General features: G+C 41.2%; 1 protein-coding gene across 4 annotated transcripts; it reads left to right on the top strand.

The window, feature by feature from the left end:
• The first annotated feature begins 6,425 nt into the window (after positions 1 to 6,425).
• On the top strand, positions 6,426 to 16,430 carry LOC100822705 (CSC1-like protein RXW8). Of its 4 annotated transcripts, none has more exons than XM_024457225.1 (12): positions 6,426 to 6,707; positions 6,803 to 6,883; positions 9,980 to 10,275; positions 11,003 to 11,149; positions 11,355 to 11,418; positions 11,519 to 11,728; positions 13,370 to 13,561; positions 13,652 to 13,950; positions 14,229 to 14,505; positions 14,654 to 14,929; positions 15,447 to 15,587; positions 15,805 to 16,430. In XM_024457225.1, exons 3-12 carry the CDS (start codon positions 9,995 to 9,997, stop codon positions 16,111 to 16,113), a joined length of 2,196 nt encoding a protein of 731 aa, XP_024312993.1. In that variant the 5' UTR covers positions 6,426 to 6,707; positions 6,803 to 6,883; positions 9,980 to 9,994; the 3' UTR covers positions 16,114 to 16,430. The 4 variants fall into 4 exon arrangements, with proteins under 4 accessions (XP_024312993.1, XP_003561326.1, XP_010231660.1 ...); XM_003561278.4 differs by having other exon boundaries at positions 15,540 to 15,587; XM_003561277.4 differs by having other exon boundaries at positions 6,427 to 6,707; positions 15,354 to 15,587.
• Positions 16,431 to 21,105: the final 4,675 nt, after the last annotated feature.

A 21,105-nucleotide genomic window follows, 5' to 3' on the forward strand; every position in this document is an offset into this window, starting at 1 on the left:
CCCTCACATGATCGTGCGCACCCGCTAACTTGTTGCATTTTTGTTGGATCAACCCCACCTCTTTTGAAGGGACAATTCACCTAGGTCGCTAACGAATTCGTGAGGGGGGAAGCGTCATTACTCATGGAAGAAATCGTAGATCCGCTAGTAATAAGCTTGCCGTTTTTGCTCGGCGCCGCAAATTGGATCTTTGTCCAATTTCTAGCAGGCCTCGCATAGCAGCTTGTCCTCGCACTCGGCTTAGGCCGACCTCCTCTTGCTCTTCTCCTTCTTTTGTTGCCAGCCCGCATGCACACCGGCATCAGCGTACAACGGCTCGGACTTTATGTTGACGTCGTCTTGCGTCTCCTCGACCCAATGGTCAACGATCTCTTCCTCATAGGCTTGGCCATCTTGGCCTATGAGCTCCTCCATGAACTGCTCCAGCTCCGTGAAGTAATTCGGGTTGCTCCGGTCGTCCGTGGGCTGGGTGGGCATTCCTGGCGTTTCGCCGCGAACAGGATGCGGCCTTGCTGAAAAGAGGAGCCAGGGAAAGGATACGGCACCTTTGCCGGCAGAACGGGCGTCATTGCCGGAGAAGCGTTGAGGTCGATGTCATCACCTCTGGGCGCAGACGACGCCGATTATGCAGTGTCCGACCACTCCGACTGGCTCACTACGCTTGACTCTGTGCTCGCCGTCGTCGTTGGCCCGCCGGGTGCCAAACCGCCGAGGAGAAAGAGGGCTCACATCGCCTCCTTCCTTTCTTTCGCAACGGCGGCAGCTTCCAGGAGCTTCCGCTCAATGGCCTCCCGACATTTTTTTGGCGGCGACGGCCTCTACGTCACGCTCGACCTTCCGCACCCGCCGTTGCCCCCTCTTCTGGGACTCGATGGCCCTCGCCTCCGGGGTCAGCTCCTTCTTCGGCTTCTTGAGCGGCGCAGCGAGGGCGGGGTCGGGAGCTGGAGCTAGTGCGATAGCTGGGTCTGGAGCTGGTGCAACATCGACTGGGACGGGGGTTGGACCGCTAGTGTGTGGGAATATTATAGTGGCGGGAAAAATTTCGTTAGCCGTGGCGAGGGCAGTGGGGAAGAAGAGCGGGAAATTGACATGGGGTGGCGGTCGCAGACAGGAGGGCCAGGTGTATGTCCAGGGCGGATGAGCGGTGCTCCGTTTCTTGTCCGCACGCGACGCAAACCCGGCTTATATTTGGATTGGGAATGTGTCACGCCGGACTGAAATCCGAACGACCGTTGTTTGGTCCATTCGAACCGAAACGGACCGGTCCGGCCCAAATGATGGAGTTGCCCTTAGGGTTTAGTGAGAAGCCAAGGTTGTGCATGGTAAGTCTCATGCGAAACAAAATGGAGACTTGTTCACTTCTTTGACTACTTCTTGTTGACCTAAAACCACTCGGGTGAAATCTTGGCCTGACAAAAGCTTTTGTTGACTTGGCAAAATCAGAATAGTTGTATTCAACACTGTTTCTTTGGTTACCCTTTTTTTTTAACTTGTGTAGTCCGAGAAATAGGCGCATAACTTTTTATATGTACAATCTAAACATAATTTTACAAAAAAAATCTAAATATTTTTTAAGTCACCGTCGAGGTTTAGATTTTTTTTCAAGCACCGATAACAATTGTTTTTTCTTATATTGATAGGCAATGCAAGAAAATAAATACTTCCTCCGTCCCTATTAGGTGACTCGAGTTGTCCAAATATGAACGTATCTATGTCTAAAAAACGTCTAGATATATATAATAAAAAATCATTTAATATGAGACGGAGGGAGTATATTTTGCGGCACTCTGATCGATCGTTTTGCTGTCAGCAGCGATGAAGAATGTAGATGAAATGCTCCGTCACCTTTTCAAAGGTGCTTGGATGCCGACATTGCTGACAATAAATTAAATCATATGAACTGAGATGCATTCATAGTTTGCTACTGCTAAGCCTGCAATGGGCTTGAACTGAAAAGTTGTAGAACGAGTTGTGCTCATAACTTCATGATGTTTGGCTCGGACGGGCCGACGATACTGGTGCATTGCTTGCATGCTTGGCGCGTGTGCATGACTCGAAGCATGGATGCATGTTACGCCGTCGGTGACTGGTGAGATGAACAAATTCTGCCATATCCTTTTCTCTCTTTAATAAGCAAAGACTTTGCTGGATCTTCTGTGCTGGATCCGCCGTGGTGGTTCGGCATCAGATGCTACAGGCTATATGCCTATATCTACAAGTAGGGTGGCAGGTCTGCATGCTAGCCTAGTACGAAGAAGTAGGTCCTATATTATTTGCAAGTGGAAAAAAATATGCTTACGACCAATTTACAAAAGTTCCACCGGACAGATAGGTCAGGGGTCCGCAAGAGAGGAGACCACCACGGGTCTAAGGTTATGTTTGATTCTTGGCTAGCTGTGTATCGACGATTTTTGTCGACTATTAGCTGGCCAAAAATTGGTTAAGGATTTGTCAACTCATGGTTAGATAAAAATTTGACAAGATTCGGGAAGAAGGATGCGAAAAGTTGGTAACCAATATTTTGGTTACCAACTAAACAAACATCAAAATAACATTGATTGCTAATTTTTTTAGTAGGGCAAGTTTTGTCATGAACCAAACAACACCTAAGATGTACACCATATCGTAACCGGCTGAATCCATCCGACTCCTTGGTACCCCACATTATAAAAACTTTTGTATTCTGAATTCACGATAATATAAGCAAGGAAAAAGTAACACTATTACCCCTTACAGGGGCTAGAATCTGGAAAAATCGCGTTGTTCGTCTGACAGGCATCTTGAGGTTTTCCTCATACAACCAAATCACGTACGAGAACCGCACCGCATCGAGAGCAACTTTTCATCCCTCGGACAGTTACTTCCATTGAGATATTGCTGGAAATTATGATTTATGAGATAGTATTCGTAAACAAAACATCATAATTCAATTACTTCCAATAAGGACAACGATGCCAAATTTCTAGAGGATAACGACATGAATTATAACTGCTCATTGAGGATGATGTCAACATTATATAACGAAAACTACCTAGTATTGGTAATGAAAAGTGAAGAAACTAGATGATGCCCCGCTCGTTGTTCCGGAAATTCTTGTTAAGAATGGTGTTTTATGCTATTAGTTTTGTAAAGAAAATAGTAAATAGTAACAATATTTATAATCTGATTTAGAACTTTCATCGTTGATAGGAGAATTCAGTAGTGACATCGCATTGCATATTAGAATGCAAGTCCAATTTTCTACTATATATTGTATGATCTTGATCTGAAATCATGTAAAAGAACATTATGTTGCCATGATGTTCTAATGTGGGGCTTAAATTGCACATCTACCGATTGTATTTTCACTTTGCTAAGCCTACTGGTGAACTTCTGCTAAATTATATGTTGTGCTTTTATACACATTAGACTCTGGATGGAACAACATCTTTACTGAAGAAAAATATTATTTGTTTAATGCAATTGGAAAAATCTTCTATATCTAAGTAGGAGAAACCCACTACTTGATTTCTCTCAACATGCAAGCATGCCACATCATCATATCATTAATATGTTCACACCTATTTAGTGAGAAACTCATATTTGTTGCACATCCATGCATGATATTTTCTATCATGATATCCTCACTATGTGAAGAATTTATCACACAATTTTATTCTATGTTTTGAGTTTTGGACACTCTTTGGTTGTTGTACTCAATTTCACTCATGCATGTATATTAACTAAAAATTTCCGCAACAACGTGCGAGCCATCATCTAGTTATTAGAACATCGGGTACTTAAGTGACTGAATGAACAAGTACCTGATTTTTTGTTTTCATGGTTCCTACTCTGTAGCTTGAGTCACCAGAACACACAAATATAATAAACCCACACATTTATGAAAAACTCAAGATTGGAGAACCTGCAAGAAGGCTTATTAGACATGATTATATTTGCAAGTTTAGTATCACACACGCGCAGGCGCACACACATATAGAGAGAGATCTGGGGATAACTATTGTAAACTATTGTATTCTTACAAAGGAAACTATTGTATTCTTACAAAGGAACACCTTCTGTTCATCTCAATCAAGCACGCAAAACTGAAACTAATTGCTTCACACAAAGATACCAGGATCTATAGAAAGTTCATGCATACAAATTCTTTGGTCCTCCTGACATTGGAGTATGTAGTCTATCTGCATAATACATAGATTTTTTACATTGAGATTTGGTCAATAACTTGTTATCTGCTACAACTTTTCTCATCCATATATGGCCCTACCTGAATGTGAGTACTGAATATATAATGTCAACTTTAAGGTTCTCAGATTATCTGGTGTGTTGAACAAACTACCAAAGAGAATTCTAGGCTATTAAAACTTTACAGTTTTAGGTAACTAATGAAGAAATATACCTCACAATAACCCCATGAAAATTGACGTGATTCCATTATGAACCATCGATCCCACAATCTGCATGAGCATTCCAATAACTTGAGAGTGAAATTCCAATTACTTAAGAGAGGGAGAGAGTCCCAATTCTCAATCTGCATGAGAAATTTCAATTATAATAGAGGGAGAGATGGTCCCAATTCTCAATCTTCATGAGAAACTCCAAATACTTTTGTCTCAATTCCCAACCTCTCGAGCAAAATCCAGAACGCTGAAGTGGAATAGGAGTGGATGGATGATCGAGGGGCTCGGCCATGAGCGTGGAAGAGGAGAAGGGGCAAAGAGACTTCTGGGCAGGGAAGTGGATCGAACATAGTGGAATTAATTGAGGAGCAATAAGGAGAAAAACTGAATAAGCAACCAAGGAGGAAGCCAGTAGATCCAATTAAATTATACCTTTTCGGCTTCTCCCCTCCAAGGTGGACGGGCATGATCCCTGGCCTAACGCCCGCGCAAGGGTCGTGGCCTCCCGCCCCAAGAAACGGGCGTGCGCGTTCCCTTGGGAGGGCAGGTGGCACGAGACGGAGAGGTACATGGGAGAAGGTTGGGAGGGTAGGCGACGGGCATGGGAGCGGCGCATAGCGGCACTCGGTGATGGAGCTCGGGCGCAGGCCAAGCAGCGAGCGCAACGCACGGGCACTTTTTTCCCCTCCTGGCTCATGCAAAGGCCATAGCGTGGTTGTTTCTTCCCCTTCTGATGGTGGGCTGAGAAGGCCCTGTGGAAACCCAAACGACGGGCATTGCTGCGGGAACATGACTGAATGCTGGCGTCGCGTGAAGGAACGTGCTGCGTAGCAAAAGTGATGACGTGGCTGCAAGAGTGACAAAAAAATGGTGTAAGTCGAAATCCCTCTCTTACATATAGAGAAAATGCTGACGTGGATAGGCTGTATGCGCAGCTTGCTAAATTACTGCACTTGGTGTGCTTCAACTTTATAGAGTTTATAGATATGCACAATGTTTTCAAAAGATGGTACAAATAATATCCAGTCTTTGAGTGGAATGACTTTGTTACCTTCCATCAGGCAAGTTAGCTCCACTTTGACATTTTCTGAAGTGAGGTGGGCTCCCAAAATGATAAAATATATTATAAAATGCAACTGGAAGTGCCAATAATTCTGAAATCATTACACATTAAATATTCATGTCTTCTAGTACATGCTTATCATTCTCACTGGATCTTGTAAAATGCTCTAAAAACAAACTTTAACAGTTCAACTTATTATTTTTACATTGAGCCTAATACAAATATTTCAACAAAAATTTACGAGCATATGGAGGATTATTTGATGTTATTTTGTCACACATTCAAGTTATTAACTTGGCCTTTTTTGTCCTATGAAATAACGAAGTATCACTTCCGTGGAGCACTGTGCCACACAATCGAACGCACACGCGCTAGAGCGCTGCACGGTAGCTTGCGGCCTAGCCAAGCACAACCCGATCCTAACACAGTCCATCCCAGAAATTTGAAATTTTATGAAAATGTCCTTGAGACTTTGAAAGTAAAAATTGGAAGTTCCTCCAATTTTTTTGAAATTTTGTCAGCATTTGTTGAAAGCCCATCCACGATTTCAAAATTCACCCTCCTTGAAGGAAAATTAAAGTTCGTCCCAGATTAAAAAAAATCAGAAAACTTGACAACTCATCAATATCTTCTTTAGAAAACTGAAAGTTTATCTCTACTATTTTAAATTTAAGAATTGAGTAATATATTTACAAATTAGTTATAGACAAAAACTGAAAGCTAAAGCATTCAAAGCGGGTGAATGCTGTCCGAAACCGAACTGCACAAGAATTCCCACGGCCTAGCAAGTCCGGACTCGAAGTTGCAAATGCATTGGACCGTGCGGCCCTTTTTGTCACTGTGCGCCTTGTGCCTCCAGCGACGATGGAGAGGACCATTCATATATAGCCACGTGTCCACCGGCCACCTAGTGGGTCCATCTCGCCCCATTTTCTACTCCGTAAACTTTTTCTGGTGTCTTTGACTATGCTAGTCGTGCGCTCGTATCACTTTCCTTTTTCTGTATCCGCTCCGCCCCTTTCCTTGGCATCGAAACTTCCAATTCGGATTCCACCAAATCCTTTCCTTTCACGATCGCCAACAACTGCTGCTTGCTATACAACCATCGCTCTCTATTCCCCAACCCCCATCACCCAAATCTCCTGTCCCAAACCCACCTAATTTCTCCTGCTGTTCTGCAGGCTTGCAGCGCTGCTTGTTCATCGCCAGTTCCGCGGCACCATCGGGCAGGCTGCCTACTCGAGGTGATTGCCTCGGTTGCTTCGCACGGCAGATGGTTCCAGTCTCTCGCGCGCTGTTTGATTTTTCGATTTTTGTTTTCTGATGTTTGATGGCGCAGTGTTTGGAGGAATTCTTATCAAAAAGGGGTTTGGAGGAATCGAGCGGCATTGCTGGATTCCACTCTCGTCAAGTTGGGGAGGTGAGTCTATACTCTCTGGGTTGGGATTACTGACTAAATTTTCGAAGTTTCTGGCGCGGTCGAGAGAGTAGACGGATTGAGGGCCGTGTTTGTTTTGTTATCCGAGGTTTGCCAATCTTACTGATAGTGTGTGTCGCGTAGGCAATTAGAGAGAGACGGCGAGTCCAATTTTGGTCTTTGATTTTGATTCGATGCGTTTGGGGGAAGCCATTTCTTAATCTGGTGGATTAGGCGATTGGCTATTCTAATATTACCTTGCAACATTCCGGAACCTAGGCCGTATGTTGAGTGAAGTAGACGCCATGGACTCTCCCTGATGATAAACTGGTTATCTCTGTCAAAAGAAGAAGAAGAAGAGGAGGAGGATCTGGAGTTTAGTTCTATTATAATCTTAGCATGCCATATCGCAAGCTGATGCAGTGCCTAACCTATGTGTTAAATAAAGTAGATGCCATGGACTCTTCTGGACTGTTTATATTCCAGCCAAAAGGAGAATAAAACTGGCTTTCAAAGCTGAACAAATAGTATGATATCTGAAGTGCTTTAAACTTTTTATTGGTAGTTAATTGAAATTTCTTAACTCGTTGTGGCCCACTGAGAATGACCAGATCTGTTTTGTTTTTACCTTGAGATTCTTCATGTTTCCCATGGGATTTGTCAGATATTCCATTTTGTGCTTATTCTACACTGAAGTCAACCTCTTGTATATCTAATATTCGCATGCGTTATTTAATCAAGCACTCCATTTTCTGTGTTTGCCCCATGTTAGCGTTTTTTTGTTCAAAAAGGATCTCTGCCACATGAATTTTTAAGAGGTCAGATCTACATTATGCATGCTAGGAAAGAGGAAAGACGCCAACAAGAAAATGACAATGATAGTCTGCAGAGTGCAGAGTCACAATGCAGTAACACTGATACAACAAACCACAGCTTAGCGAAATGCACACACATACATAAACTTAAATACTAGCTTTAAGCCTTTAGACTGATAGATCTAGTCTGCTGTGCTATCTACACTCTTCCTTTTTCCAGGCCCTCCCTCATATTTGAGCCAAACGCTGGATTTTTTTTTTCCTTCAGTACTCCACCTTCCTTGATAGAAAAGATTGTACTGCAATCATATACGATGTAATAATTAGGGTTTATTTTATATCCACAATAGTTAATCAGATAATGACTTGACAAAATTTATAACCGTTTCAAATTTATATCCCACAGCTTTCAGGCTCATCTGAAACCTAAGTTTACCACTGAAATTATAACTCCTCATCAAGGATGATGTCTACCTGTGAGCCGCTTGCTCACACCTGATTATAGGCTGCTGCAGTCACGTTTGCACAATACACTCTTGTCTCATATTTGGATGTCTCCTGCTCTTCTCCATCCATGGCAGACTAATGTATTTCCGCTCACTACATATAAGTTGGAGGTGAAGTTACCTTACCACCTTGGAAGCTAAAATCATCATTTTCCACCGGTCCCTTACTGTAGAAAAGGCTTTTAAACTGCCCAGGTGGATGTCACCTGATTTTCAAAATGCATTTTTCACACTCCATCAAATTTGTGAAATATTTATGGACATACATCATGCTTAATATGTAAACTTGAAAATTTTGGTTAAAAAATATGACCATATTTGTCCTGTACAAAAATAACAAATTGGTGAAACTTGAAATAGTGAATATTGTATGATAAATTCAAATGTGTACCCAGGAGCACATGCTCTTGGGTCCAATTTTTCTATTGTAAAAATATTGCAATTTTTTAAACACGTGCTGTGCCCAAGTCTTATGAGGGCATGTACATTTTCATGGAAAAAATGTTTTGTGCCTTATGCAAAAAGACAAATTTAGTACTCCCTCCGTCCCATATTAAGTGACTCAAATTTGCCAAAAAATGGATGTATCTATATTCAAAAAGCGTCTAGATACATGTAATAGAAAGTCACTTAATATGGGACGGAGGGAGTACTAAATGTTTGCTGTTTTAAGCACTGAATTTCCTTTTACAAGAAACTTTTCTGGCATGTTAAAGGCTCAAATATGCATGTGCTTAGTTAATTATTCTCAGAATTTTTTGATATTTTTTTTTGTTAATTTTACTGTTCATCCTGGAGCCCAAATGCAATGCCTGTATTGTATAAGTTTTACGCTGCACTACTTTGTTACGTTTGTACCTCTTGCTGCCACTGTCGGGATAGATATGGTTGAAGAACTGTGCAGTGTTCTCCAATAATGAAACAAATTCGTCATCTGAATAATATCCGTTGACTCGTTGAGCTTTGTTTGAATTTTGATCTGAACTATATATTTTCTCTAGTACTCCCTCCGTCCAACAAAAGATGTCTTAAGTTTGTCAAAATTTGGATGTATCTAGACGTGATTTAATGTATAGATGCATTCAAATTTTGAGAAACTTGAGACATCCTTTGTTGGACGGAGGGAGTATATATCTTTCCAAATGAGGTATTTTGCTCTGAAATGTGTTACTTTTCCGTTTGGATATTTGCATTTCCTTAGCAATTTATTTTTCTATTCTTCGGTCAGCATCGTCTCAAGTTCTTCTATATAAAGCTGCTCATTTTTAAGTCAATCACTCGAGTTTGATTTCTCACTCCCTGTAAATTGATATGACAAGAAAGTATAACAGAATAAATAAAAAATTCAATAGTAATGATAGTATTCCTCTCAAGTTTTGAGAGGGTATCACGAATGCTATTTAGTTCGTACAATATCACTATCGCACTGTGGACTCTGGGTTACCTTCAACAAATGTTTTTGAATTGTCCAGCTTGTGACTGTTTTTACTTTTTAGGTGTGCAACTGTGCATACTCATTTTTAGTTTCATTGATGCACATGGAACTAATCAAGGTCTTGTTTGTAAAACTTCTGTATATGTATATAAAATTTCTGAAGCTCATTCTTTCCTGCAGAAACTAAGAGAGCTATTCCTCTGATCCTAAATTCTTGACTCAAATTTGCCCAAATATGGATGTATGATGTATCTATTTTTAAAAAGCGTCTAGATACATGTAATATTTCAACAACAATTTAGGATCGGAGGGAGTATAAAGTATTTTACTATTTTGTATTCAGGTGACATAAGGAGAGATGAAAGTTGGTGCTCTTCTGACTTCTGCTGGAATCAACATTGGGCTCTGTGTTCTTTTTCTGTCATTCTATTCCATCCTGAGGAAGCAGCCACAAAATGTGAAGGTCTATTTTGGTAGAAGGATTGCTGAGGAGCATAAACGGCTCCGAGGGGCTTTTATTTTGGAGAGATTTGTTCCGTCTCCTAGCTGGATCGTGAGAAGTCTGCAAATTACAGAGGAAGAGATGTTAGCTACTGCTGGGTTGGATGCTGTGGTTTTCAACAGAATTCTCGTATTTAGGTCCATACATCTTTACTTTTACTTTCTTTGCCTCTTCAATAGTTACTGTTCGATGCTTATGACTTATGAGAGATTATTTAAGTTGTGTTGCTTAGAAGGTTCACTTCTGAAAATGGCAACATGCTGATGTGACTTTTTAGGCCATGTTGATTTTCACTTCTAATTGTTGATTGGTATGTGACTATGGGAGTGACATGACTTCCCTCCTTCATACATAAAAGATTCTGAATTTTTTTAAACATGAAAGCACCAATAAGAAAGTTGAATTAATTTCATTAAATTGCACAACAACAGGAAATGTGCATGCGTGGTTGATATTATACATATATAATAAAAACATTTGACATCATGTCTGTTCTCACATGGTCTCCCTATGAGTTGCCTTATATCCTATTGTAGACATGATCACATGAATTACAACGACAAAATCAATAAATTTAAACATCTCCTAGATTAAAATTGTATCCTTAGACTTAACTAATCAAAAGAACAATCTGAGGGATGTCTTCTTCACTTTACTTTAATCTAATTACTTTATGACCACAAAGCACTATTTCTTCTGATAACTGAATTCGAAACATCTGTATGATATTCAGACTAAAAGGGAAAACACAGAATTTGTGACTGTGGTGTGACATGTAAAAATCTATTGATATCTCCTTGGTTTTTCATTTTTCTTCCAGTGTGGGAATTCAGGTAGCTGACTTATTTTCTTTTCTTTCAACAGCATACGCATATTCTCATTAGCTGCCATTCTTTGTATATTTGGAATTCTCCCATTGAATTATTTTGGACAAGATATGCATCACGTCCGGATTCCTTCAGCGTCATTGGAGACATTTACAATAGGAAATATGCAAGAGAAATCAAGATGGTGGGTAATTGAAGTTCTCTTATTTGGTTATGAGGAGGTTAACTTGATTTATTAAATCTTAAATATGCCATTTTGTATATTTCATCTTCTATTTTAGGTGCTTCTAGACTGTGCTCAGGCTTTACCTATCATCTAAGTTATTAGTTCTATCTTTGTCGTACAGTACAACTTTTGCATTTTGTTTACAAATTGATTATAACTGCAGGCTCTGGGTCCATTGTGTCGTGCTGTACATCATATCTTGTGTAGCTTGCTTTCTTCTATATTTGGTAAGATCAAGTTTGATCTTTCAAAGTTACTATAATGCTACATTACCTTATATTCAGGAACCTTCATTTGTATTTTTTTTCTTCTACACTGTTGTCTTAGGAGTACAAGCATATTGCTAGACTGAGGTTACTTCATCTTGTTCAAACAACGACGAATCCTAGCCATTTTACTGTCCTTGTTCGTGGGATACCAAAGTCAACACACGAATCATTCAGCACTGCTGTTGAGAATTTCTTTACAAAGTACCATGCACCAAGTTACCTATCTCATCAAGTTGTTTATAAAGTTGGGAAAGTTCAGAAGATAGTGGTAAGCAATATCTATAATTGTGTGCCATGTAGATTTTACCAAATTTCTATTCTTTTTTTGAGGAAATGTTTTCTGATTAAATATTGTTATTTATGAGCTCACTAGTCCCCAGAATTATTTATCTTTCACTGTATCGTATTAATGCAAAATTAGGATATGCTCATTTGGGTAGCTTATCAATCGTTCTGTGGCAACTGATCTATAAAAATAGATCGGCGGTAGAGCACAAGGTTGCAAACCTGCAATGGTTGTGCTTGTCAGTTTGAAGCATCATTCTCCTTTAAAGCAGAAACACGTCTCCACCTGCACATCCTCATATTTTATTTGCAAACATTTGCACAAAATAGCATCCAATACAAGATTGGCAGGTGGGGCCTGGGACCACTTGTCAGTGTGAGACCAGTGATGTTTTTCGACACACATCATCTTTGTAGTTTTTAGAGCAATGCGAAACGATTATATGTAACCACATAAAGCAGGACTACAATCACCACAAAGTATTGCCAACGAGACCATGAGAGTTCATTGTGCTGTTTGATCAGCACCATCTGTGCAGACTGCTATTGCCTTGTCTAGCACGTTTTTTTATGCTGCTCTATTATCACCTCCCTTGAGTCGTAACATGGAAAACAGTGGAACTCTAGAACTCATGATAAGCTCTTGCGTGTAATCTTTGTAGTGCTACTGCACAATATCATATACTCCCTCCGTCCCATATTAAGTGTCTCAAATTTGCCCAAATATGGATGTATCTATACCTAAAACGTGTCTAGATACATATAATATTTCGACAATTAATATGGGACGGATGGAGTACAAGCACTTAAGAACAAGACCACACTTGAAGTCTAGCTCTTTTGCATCTGAACATGTATTCTACTGAACTGTAATCCAGAATAGGGTTTTTCAAGTTTTTATTTTTCGAGACCATGTCAGAGAGCTGCATGTATATAATATACATATATTAGATAAAAGTATTACAAAGAGCTAGGCAGCAGGGGCATCTCCTAACTCCTAAGGACCCAGCCAGAATACAGAGAACTACCAAAACGACCAAGGGCTGGAGATGACAGATCCCCTTGGCCCCAGCCACTTTTCAAGATTTGATCTCTTCAATGACTAAACCGTAAATCCGATAAAGAGACGTGGAAGCATTGTTAAAAATTCTGTTGTTCCTTCGCTTCCATATGTGCCATACGGCCAGGATAATTAGGCTTTTAAGGCCTCTTCTCTTATCTCCTGAAGCTCTTGCTTTGATTCTAGCCACCATTCATACTACTGAGCACTGAGGGAAGGTTCAACCTACTTGATCTTGGCCCAACCCAGGATCATGCTCCACAAGATACTGGTGGTACCACAACCAAGCAACAGGTGGTCAATATCTTCATTGTTAGACTGAAAGAAGACACACATGTTGCTGGTGTGGAGTGTCGCTGCATTACTTATTGCTGGCTAATTCAAAATTATTACAGATGCAACATAAGCTTGTATGATGCAGGGTCATTCCTTTTCTCTGCCATACCTTTTCCGATATCTTCTGAGGGAACAATTTTCAGACTTTTTTAATTAGTACCCTCACTGCATGTTCATATGGTAGTGGTACTATCTGTTTGTAGTGGTAATGTTATCTTTACTTCTCAGATGGGTGCAAAGAAGGCTTATAGGAAGTTCAAGCTTTTTAAGGGTATCGCAGTCGATCAGACATGCAGATCCGTTACATATCGATGTTGTCTATGTGGAGTGTCATCAAATTCGTTCCAGCAGTTGTCCAGTGAAGAGCAAAAGAGGGAAAAACCTTTTGTGGATGATTCAAACTTGAATTTACATGATGAGGTAAACTAGCAGTCATTTGGTTCTGTTCTTACTATTATCCCCACTGAATTATTCTAATCTGTTAATTTAACTGTGGATAACTGAACACAGGAATGTGCTGCTGCCTTTGTATTTTTCAAAACTCGGTATGCAGCGCTAATTGTATCCGAAATTCTTCAGACATCCAATCCTATGAAATGGGTCACTAGTCTTGCCCCACAACGTGACGACATGTATTGGTCTAATCTTTGGTTACCCTACAAGCAGATCTGGATTCGCCATATAGCTACCCTTCTGGGTTCTATTGTTTTTATGTTCATTTTTCTTTTACCTGTGACATTTATTCAAGGTCTAACTCAGCTGGAACAGCTGCAGCAAAGGCTCCCTTTCCTGAAAGGGATATTGGAAGGGTAAGTGATGTTACTTAGAACTCACCTGTTGTTACCAAATACTTAGAATTTTCATACAGTGTGCATCACATTCAAAACAATTCAATTTGTTAGTTACTATGATTTAATCTAGAGTTGAGTACCCGAGAGACTGAGATAACACCTAATCATGAGATGGGGAAATTAAGCAGTGGTTCAAAAAGATGGGGAAATTCTGTAGTTACTACTGAAGTGTGGAGATATTGCAGACTTTTATTCGTCATTATAGCAAAATTTAATAATTATTAGTTCTTTTGCAGGAAATACATGACCCAGCTAGTAACTGGATACCTTCCCAGTGTCATCTTACAAATATTTTTATATACTGTCCCCCCAACCATGATGCTATTTTCGACATTAGAGGGGCCTATTTCTCACAGTGAAAGGAAGAAAAGTGCCTGTTGTAAAGTATTATACTTCACCATTTGGAATGTCTTCTTTGTAAATGTCCTATCAGGTTCTGTAATTAGCCAACTGAATGCCTTATCAAGCCCAAAGGACATTCCAATGCAGCTTGCTAGAGCAGTACCTTTACAGGTGAGTCACATTATTTTTCTTGTGGTTTTAAAGACTTAAAATCTAAAACATTTAACTAGGTGTATACAGTTTATCAATTTGTTTTTGGGTGAGTTTCTCCAGGCACTGGCTGCAGTTTTAAAATCACTTTGTTGTTACTTCATTTCAGGCTACCTTCTTTACCACCTATGTTCTGACTTCAGGATGGGCTAGTCTATCATCAGAAGTTATGCAACTCTTTGGTCTCATATGGAACTTCCTAAGGAAATATATTCTGAGAAGGAAAGAAGATAGCGATTACATTCCCTCGTTTCCATATCACACGGAACTACCAAAAGTTCTGTTGTTTGGACTGTTGGGCTTCACATGCTCTGTGCTAGCACCTCTAATATTGCCCTTTTTACTGCTTTACTTTTTTCTTGCCTACGTCGTGTACCGCAATCAGGTGAGACATTAGTTACAAACTTTCTATTTGAAGTTTCTTTGCAAAAGAAGTTCTGATTTGAAGTACATGTACATAATTCGGCCCATAGCTATGGATAAAATGAAAAAACATGTATTAACTTGTAGATGATAAGATGATCATTCTGTCTGTATTGTGTGTTCTTTTAGAATGATAAGAACTGAAATTTGATGATAGTAATGCATTACCTTGTTTTTACGTGAAAATGCAACCTTTGTGCCTTCTGTGGTCTGGTCTTGCATAAACTTCCTTTTAGCTAGACATCTCTTATTTATGTAATCTGATTTGTAAAATAGTTCAAACCGTTTTTCCTAGGTAGTGAATTTATGTTTGTACGAAACAAAACATTTTCTAGATGTCCTCTTTGCTCCTATAACCTGATGGGTTAGTAATTTACCATTTTCAGTTCATCAATGTTTATTGCACAAAATACGACACAGGTGGTCTATATTGGCCAATTGCATACAATACAACAATATTCTCTGTCGTCCTCACCCAGATCATCTGCCTTGGTGTCTTTGGCCTTAAAGAATCTCCAGTAGCTGCAGGCTTCACTGTACCTCTCATTATCCTCACTCTTTTATTCAACCAGTATTGCAGAAAGCGTCTTCTACCATTATTCAGGACTTTCCCTGCACAGGTTAGTATAATTCCTTGAACGGTTTTTAGAATTTAAACGATATTATTCACCTTGGTGCCTATTTACATTTTTATGCTCTGAGCTGAGAGTTCTTAACTTGCATTTTTAATTTTCTGAATACAGTAAAGAACTCTGAATAAGACATTTAATATTAAAATGGAATTTCTTATAAATACATTGTTATCGCTTCTCATAATTGGTTGCTGGACACACACAGGTTTTGATTGACATGGACAGAGATGATGAACAATCGGGCAGAATGGATGCCATTCACCAGCGTCTTCAGTCTGCTTACTGTCAATCACTTGACGCTGATGACATATCCTTGGAAGGAGTTGAAACCATCAGTACAGATGAAGATGGAAGTGGCAGCTCAGGCGAATCTAATTGCAAAGAAAGTGCCAATCAACCGGATAATGACTTGACTCACCCAACACTGCAAGGGCTCCCTGTTAATCAGCTACGGCGTGCAGTGAGATCACTGGGTTTCATGATCAGGTTACAGAAGAGAGGCTTATCAGCATAGCCCAGCCGCTCATCCACCGTGGCAAATTTACAAACTGCATAGAGAGATACATACAAATGGAGATAATACAGGCTGTTTAGTTGCAAGGGTAAAATTTTGTGTTTGATCAATGCCTGCGCAACTTTTCAGATCGTTTTGTTCATACAAAGAAGTTTTGATTCTTCAATTGCTTCCCGAGACTTGCTGCCTTGCATGCTCTGGCGATGCAGTTCTCCAGTTTTCGTGTAACCTCGGTTAAACCAGTTCTTGTTAAGGGAAGCGATCAATGTATATATCTGCCTTTGTTTTGTTCAATTGTGATGTGACTACTTTGGTAACCAGATGAGCGACCATATATCTGTCTTTCGCTACTGCAATTGGTATTTGCAACCTGATTTAAGAAGCGTCTACCGGGATTGTTTCGCCTGCGCTGGATCAGACGTGTTAGATTGCTACGGTTGTATTTGTATACTTGCTCTTGTTTGGCTGGTATACGCAGGCAGCCTGGGAATCGGTGAGCACAACGAGGCCGTTCAAGGACCGAATGCCTTGCTTCAGCAAAATCATATGCCAAACGAAAGACCAGAATTTCCATTTATTTCCAATCCAAAATTACTCAATACAAAAGATATATGGGGGCGCACACAGAGAGAATCTACTAGGCTACTAGCACCACAAGCAACTTGGAACGGAGAGGCAGGTAGAACTCAACGAACGGCCATGGTAGAAGCGGCGGCGCGCCCGCCCCCGACGTTATTTCTCTGACCATGACGAGGGAAGTCACAGGACGGCGCAGGTGGAGGAGGATGCCCCCGCCCCCTCCCCGGCCTTGTCTCCGTCGGCGGCGGCGCCGGAATCCCCGGCCTTGTCTCCGGCGGTGGCGTCGGACGAGACGCCCGGCCAGTCGCGGCAGCCGCAGTGCTGGCCCTCGGGGATCTGCCGGTGCACGGACGCCACGTGGCGGCCGCACCCCGCCCACGTGGACTTGCCGCACGTGCCGCACTTCACCTGGTAGCACATACTGGCGGGCAGCGCTAGCTCTTCTTCCTTTGCGAGGGTCGATTCTAAATCTTGAGTTTGCTTGATTGTTGGCTGTTGCGGTGACGAGGAAGAGGGCTGTCTGCGTCTTATTTATCGGCGCTCGACGGCTCGCTTTTGCTCGGTCTCGCTTCTCCGTTACTACTCCATCTTGTGAAACCTAGGCAGGACCCATTGGCTGGCCTATGCCATTATGCCAAGGTATTTGGACATGCATTGACAAATACGAAAAATGCATCTGTTTGCGAATTGCGACACAATTCGCATAGAAGAATCGCTGATGGAACTAAACAAACTATCGGGTGATGGTGAACCAGGAATACCAGAGTCGGACTTAAGTATATTAACCGAACTGTGTATGCTTGATGTAGAACTTGCTGTACGTTTGGGGAAATTGGATATGCACGGACAGCACAGTACGAGCGAAGCCATAGAGGATCCAGCCAAGCAACTCATGGCTCACGTCACGCCGGCAGTTGAGGGTTACCCTGAATTCTTGTGAGATCTCAATTCTTGTTCCGGATTCAACCCTGTGATCCAAGATCAACACGGCTGCGTACGTAGACCCGTTGACTTGCAAAAAGCCGCCCTAATTTGTCCCGTCAATTCAGCGGTCTTTCAAATCCATCGGAAATGGAAGGCCTTCGCACGCACGCACCCACGACGGCTGGGACTGTCAAAGCTTGTGTTCTGGCATTGTCATTTGGAACGCAGCTGTTGGAACGGACTCTAGGCGTAACACGAAACTTTTACTAAAGTGCACTGGTGAAAGTTAAAAAAAATCCTCCTACTAAAGTGCACTGATGAGTGATGAGAATGAGATCGGGAATTCTCGAGCACTTTTTGTCAATGCGACCAGACAAACACTAATTTCTACGAGAAACTTGTCAAACGTGTCGCAAACGTTGGGATGATAGCATGCTCCTTCTCTTGACCAAGCGGCAACTACCCGAATTGTGAACTATTGAGCCCGTCAGGTCTCACGGTTTCAGGCAGGGGGCAACGCAAAAATGATTTGAGTTAGAATCTTTACTTTCCTTCGTAGCTTACTCCGTACTCCGTATTAGCTTGGCAGCTCTGCTTGCATACTGTGACAGGACGTGAACTGAGCCGTCCCCTGTGGTTTTTCTGTTTTTGAAATTTGAACAGTCCTAGTCTCCACTCTCGAGTAGAACTATTGGTTAGGTACCCATTTTGAATCCTCAATCAGGACGTATGGACTACGTATACTTAGCTTACAACTATAACAGAAGGCCTTCCAAGTAAGGATATAAACGGCGCGGTAACCGGCGCCGGCAAGCCCGCTTAAGCATATTTCCCGCACAGTATTTCGTTTTAGCTTTTTCTCTTTTGCTGTCAAAGGACGCTGTGTGCAGGCCTGAAACGGGGTCAAACGGATACCCGTTTACATCGCCTACTTCCAAGGAAATAAAATGGAGTGCTCTCTTTATTAATATAGCGGACGTACAATTTCCAACTATACACACATGGATTGTTAAACTCGTATCCAAGGAATTTTCTATTGATATTAATTTTCTATGAGATAATCCACAATATACAAAGCTAAATCTTGGAAAATGTGCATGCTACCGTTTGAAACATATAGAAGTAACCTAGGGCATATTCAACGATGGTTACTACACGGATACCAAGGAATACTAGACCAATAAAAATAAGACCTTAATATAATAAAGAGGTAGTGTTTACTTGAAGAAGTAACCGCCTCTACACGGGTACCAAGACATGAAAGATGATGACATGTGGGTCCATCAAGAAAGAAAATAAAGTAAGAAAAGAACAAAACATATTAAAAAAGAGAGAGAAAAAAATTAGTAACGGCCACCATTGGAGATGCCCTTGTACAGCATGGTGTCTTAATTTGACTCTGAACTCTGGACCAAGAGTTAGCACTAGATGCGACGACATACAAAGGAAATAAGGTTCACTTTATTAAGAGTTTGTTCTATTGTCTTAATCTGACCCGGGACCAAGAGTTAGCACTAAATACGATGATATATAAAGGGAATAAGGTTCACTTTAGCTAAGATGTACTATGTTCTATTGTCTCAATGTGACTTTGGACCAATACTTAGCACTAAGCGTGATGATATACAAAGGGAATATATTAACTTTTAGCTAAGAGTTGTGTTCTATCGTGTCTCGTACTCGACATCAGCAATTATCCTACATGACAAGATTAGGAGTCAACTGGTTAACACCTATGTACCTGAAAACTATTCGGTATCTTAATTCAGGGATATATGGTACAAATTTTCCATCTCGATTCACAAATATCCTTACGATCTAAGAAGATATGTATAGACGAAAAAGTCAATACCATGATTTAGAAGATTCTCAGTCAACACTGATAGCCGTACGATCAAGATCCTCACGTCTCTTTTGAAGTTGCATAGATCTCATGTTTAGATCGGAAAACCTTAAAAAGAACTTGTTAATTATGTCATGCTAGATTAAATTTTGTTTCATAATGTTTGTAACCTTGTACTCATCAAGCTTGACTCATCTTAATGCAATGACACCTCGTGTTGGCATGCAAGGGAGTACTAATTTACTCACAACAAACAAATCCCGTGCGTGGATTTAACGAGACAGCAGTCCATTCTGTTAGGGCACCTATTTGAGTAGGAATATCAGTTTGCGATTGTTAAACTATTATGCATATGCTGAACTGCTCAACCTAGTAGAGAAATCTTGACCAAATTCACAAGATTCGTGGTTAACACCTATGTTTTGAACTAACTGTTACGCCTTTAGATGAACAGAAACAAAGTTTTTTTTTTAGAAACTAACAGAAACAAAGATATGATTAGCGTGCAGAGACCGTGCGCTAAATCGTTTTGTCCGAAATCATATGCGGCCTACAGCCCCGCAGGCCGCAGCTGGCCACCACCGCGAATTCTGAAAAAGGCTACAGACACCAAACCGGCGGGCCCGGCCCAGCCTCAACGGTACCCAAGAAGCCCACGCCGCCGCCATATGTGCCCTCGCTTAAAACACAAGTTATTTCCTCTAAAAAAAACACAAGTTATTTTGTATTTCGAAAGAGAATAGGTAGGCTTATAAATAAAACAGAAGTTATGAGACACGATACAAACTGCGGTCGCGGCAGGCAGCCCCACTGTGGTCGTCCGTGTTGGGCTTGTGCTTCGTGCTGCACATACATCAGAATCAGAAGATGCTTGTACTGTACTGCATGCCGATGCCTTAGCTTCAAGCCGTACCGAAGAGTCCACGTGAGGGATAGCCACAGCTAGCCTATTTAACACAGCGACCCGACAGCGAACAGCTAAAACGGACAGATTACTATTTGTTTTTTGCTAAAAAGAACCTTAAAAAGGGACATTTTGTTTTCCACTGTACGTTTCTGTTTCTGGGAGGAAGCTACGCATTCACCGCACTGTCAGATATGAAGTAAATTTCACGGAACCACACTTTTTGTAGCAATGGTTTCACAAAATCACAGTTGCTGTTAATAGTCTCACAAAACCATAACTTTTGGGGTAAGGAGACTCAAAAAATCCTAATCTCAATGATTAGGCGGTTTGATGGTGTTTCTGACGACCTCGGCTCACAACGTGGCATTGGAGACAGGTCAGGAAGCTGACGTGACAACTGACTTGTGGGCCGTGGCACTGGAGACTAGTCGGGGAGGCTGACGTGGCAACTGACTTGTGGGCCGGGTGGCATTGGAGACGGGTCGGAGAGGCTACGTGGCAACTGACTTGTGGGCTCCGGTCATCACAAACACCATCAACCCGCCTAATCATCGAGATTAGGGTTTTTGAGACTCCCCCAAAAATTATGATATCTATGAGATTGTTAGCAACAACTGTGATTTTGCACGACCACTGTCACAAAATCGTGATCGCGCGAAATTAACTCTCAAATATGAGTGACCCAGTCGGCAGGTCGGGGTCAGCGGTAGGAAAGGACCACACACTGCCCGCTTATTTG

This window comes from Brachypodium distachyon, chromosome 1 (assembly GCF_000005505.3).
Source record: "Brachypodium distachyon strain Bd21 chromosome 1, Brachypodium_distachyon_v3.0, whole genome shotgun sequence".
Lineage (NCBI taxonomy): Eukaryota > Viridiplantae > Streptophyta > Magnoliopsida > Poales > Poaceae > Brachypodium > Brachypodium distachyon.

Coding starts and splice junctions, on each gene's coding strand:
- LOC100822705 (XM_003561277.4), top strand. CDS start 9,995: ATGAAAGTTGGTGCTCTTCTGACTTCTGCTGGAATCAACATTGGGCTC. Junction 11,150..11,354: donor ATGCAAGAGAAATCAAGATG/GTGGGTAATTGA, acceptor TTATAACTGCAG/GCTCTGGGTCCATTGTGTCG. Junction 11,419..11,518: donor CTTGCTTTCTTCTATATTTG/GTAAGATCAAGT, acceptor CTGTTGTCTTAG/GAGTACAAGCATATTGCTAG.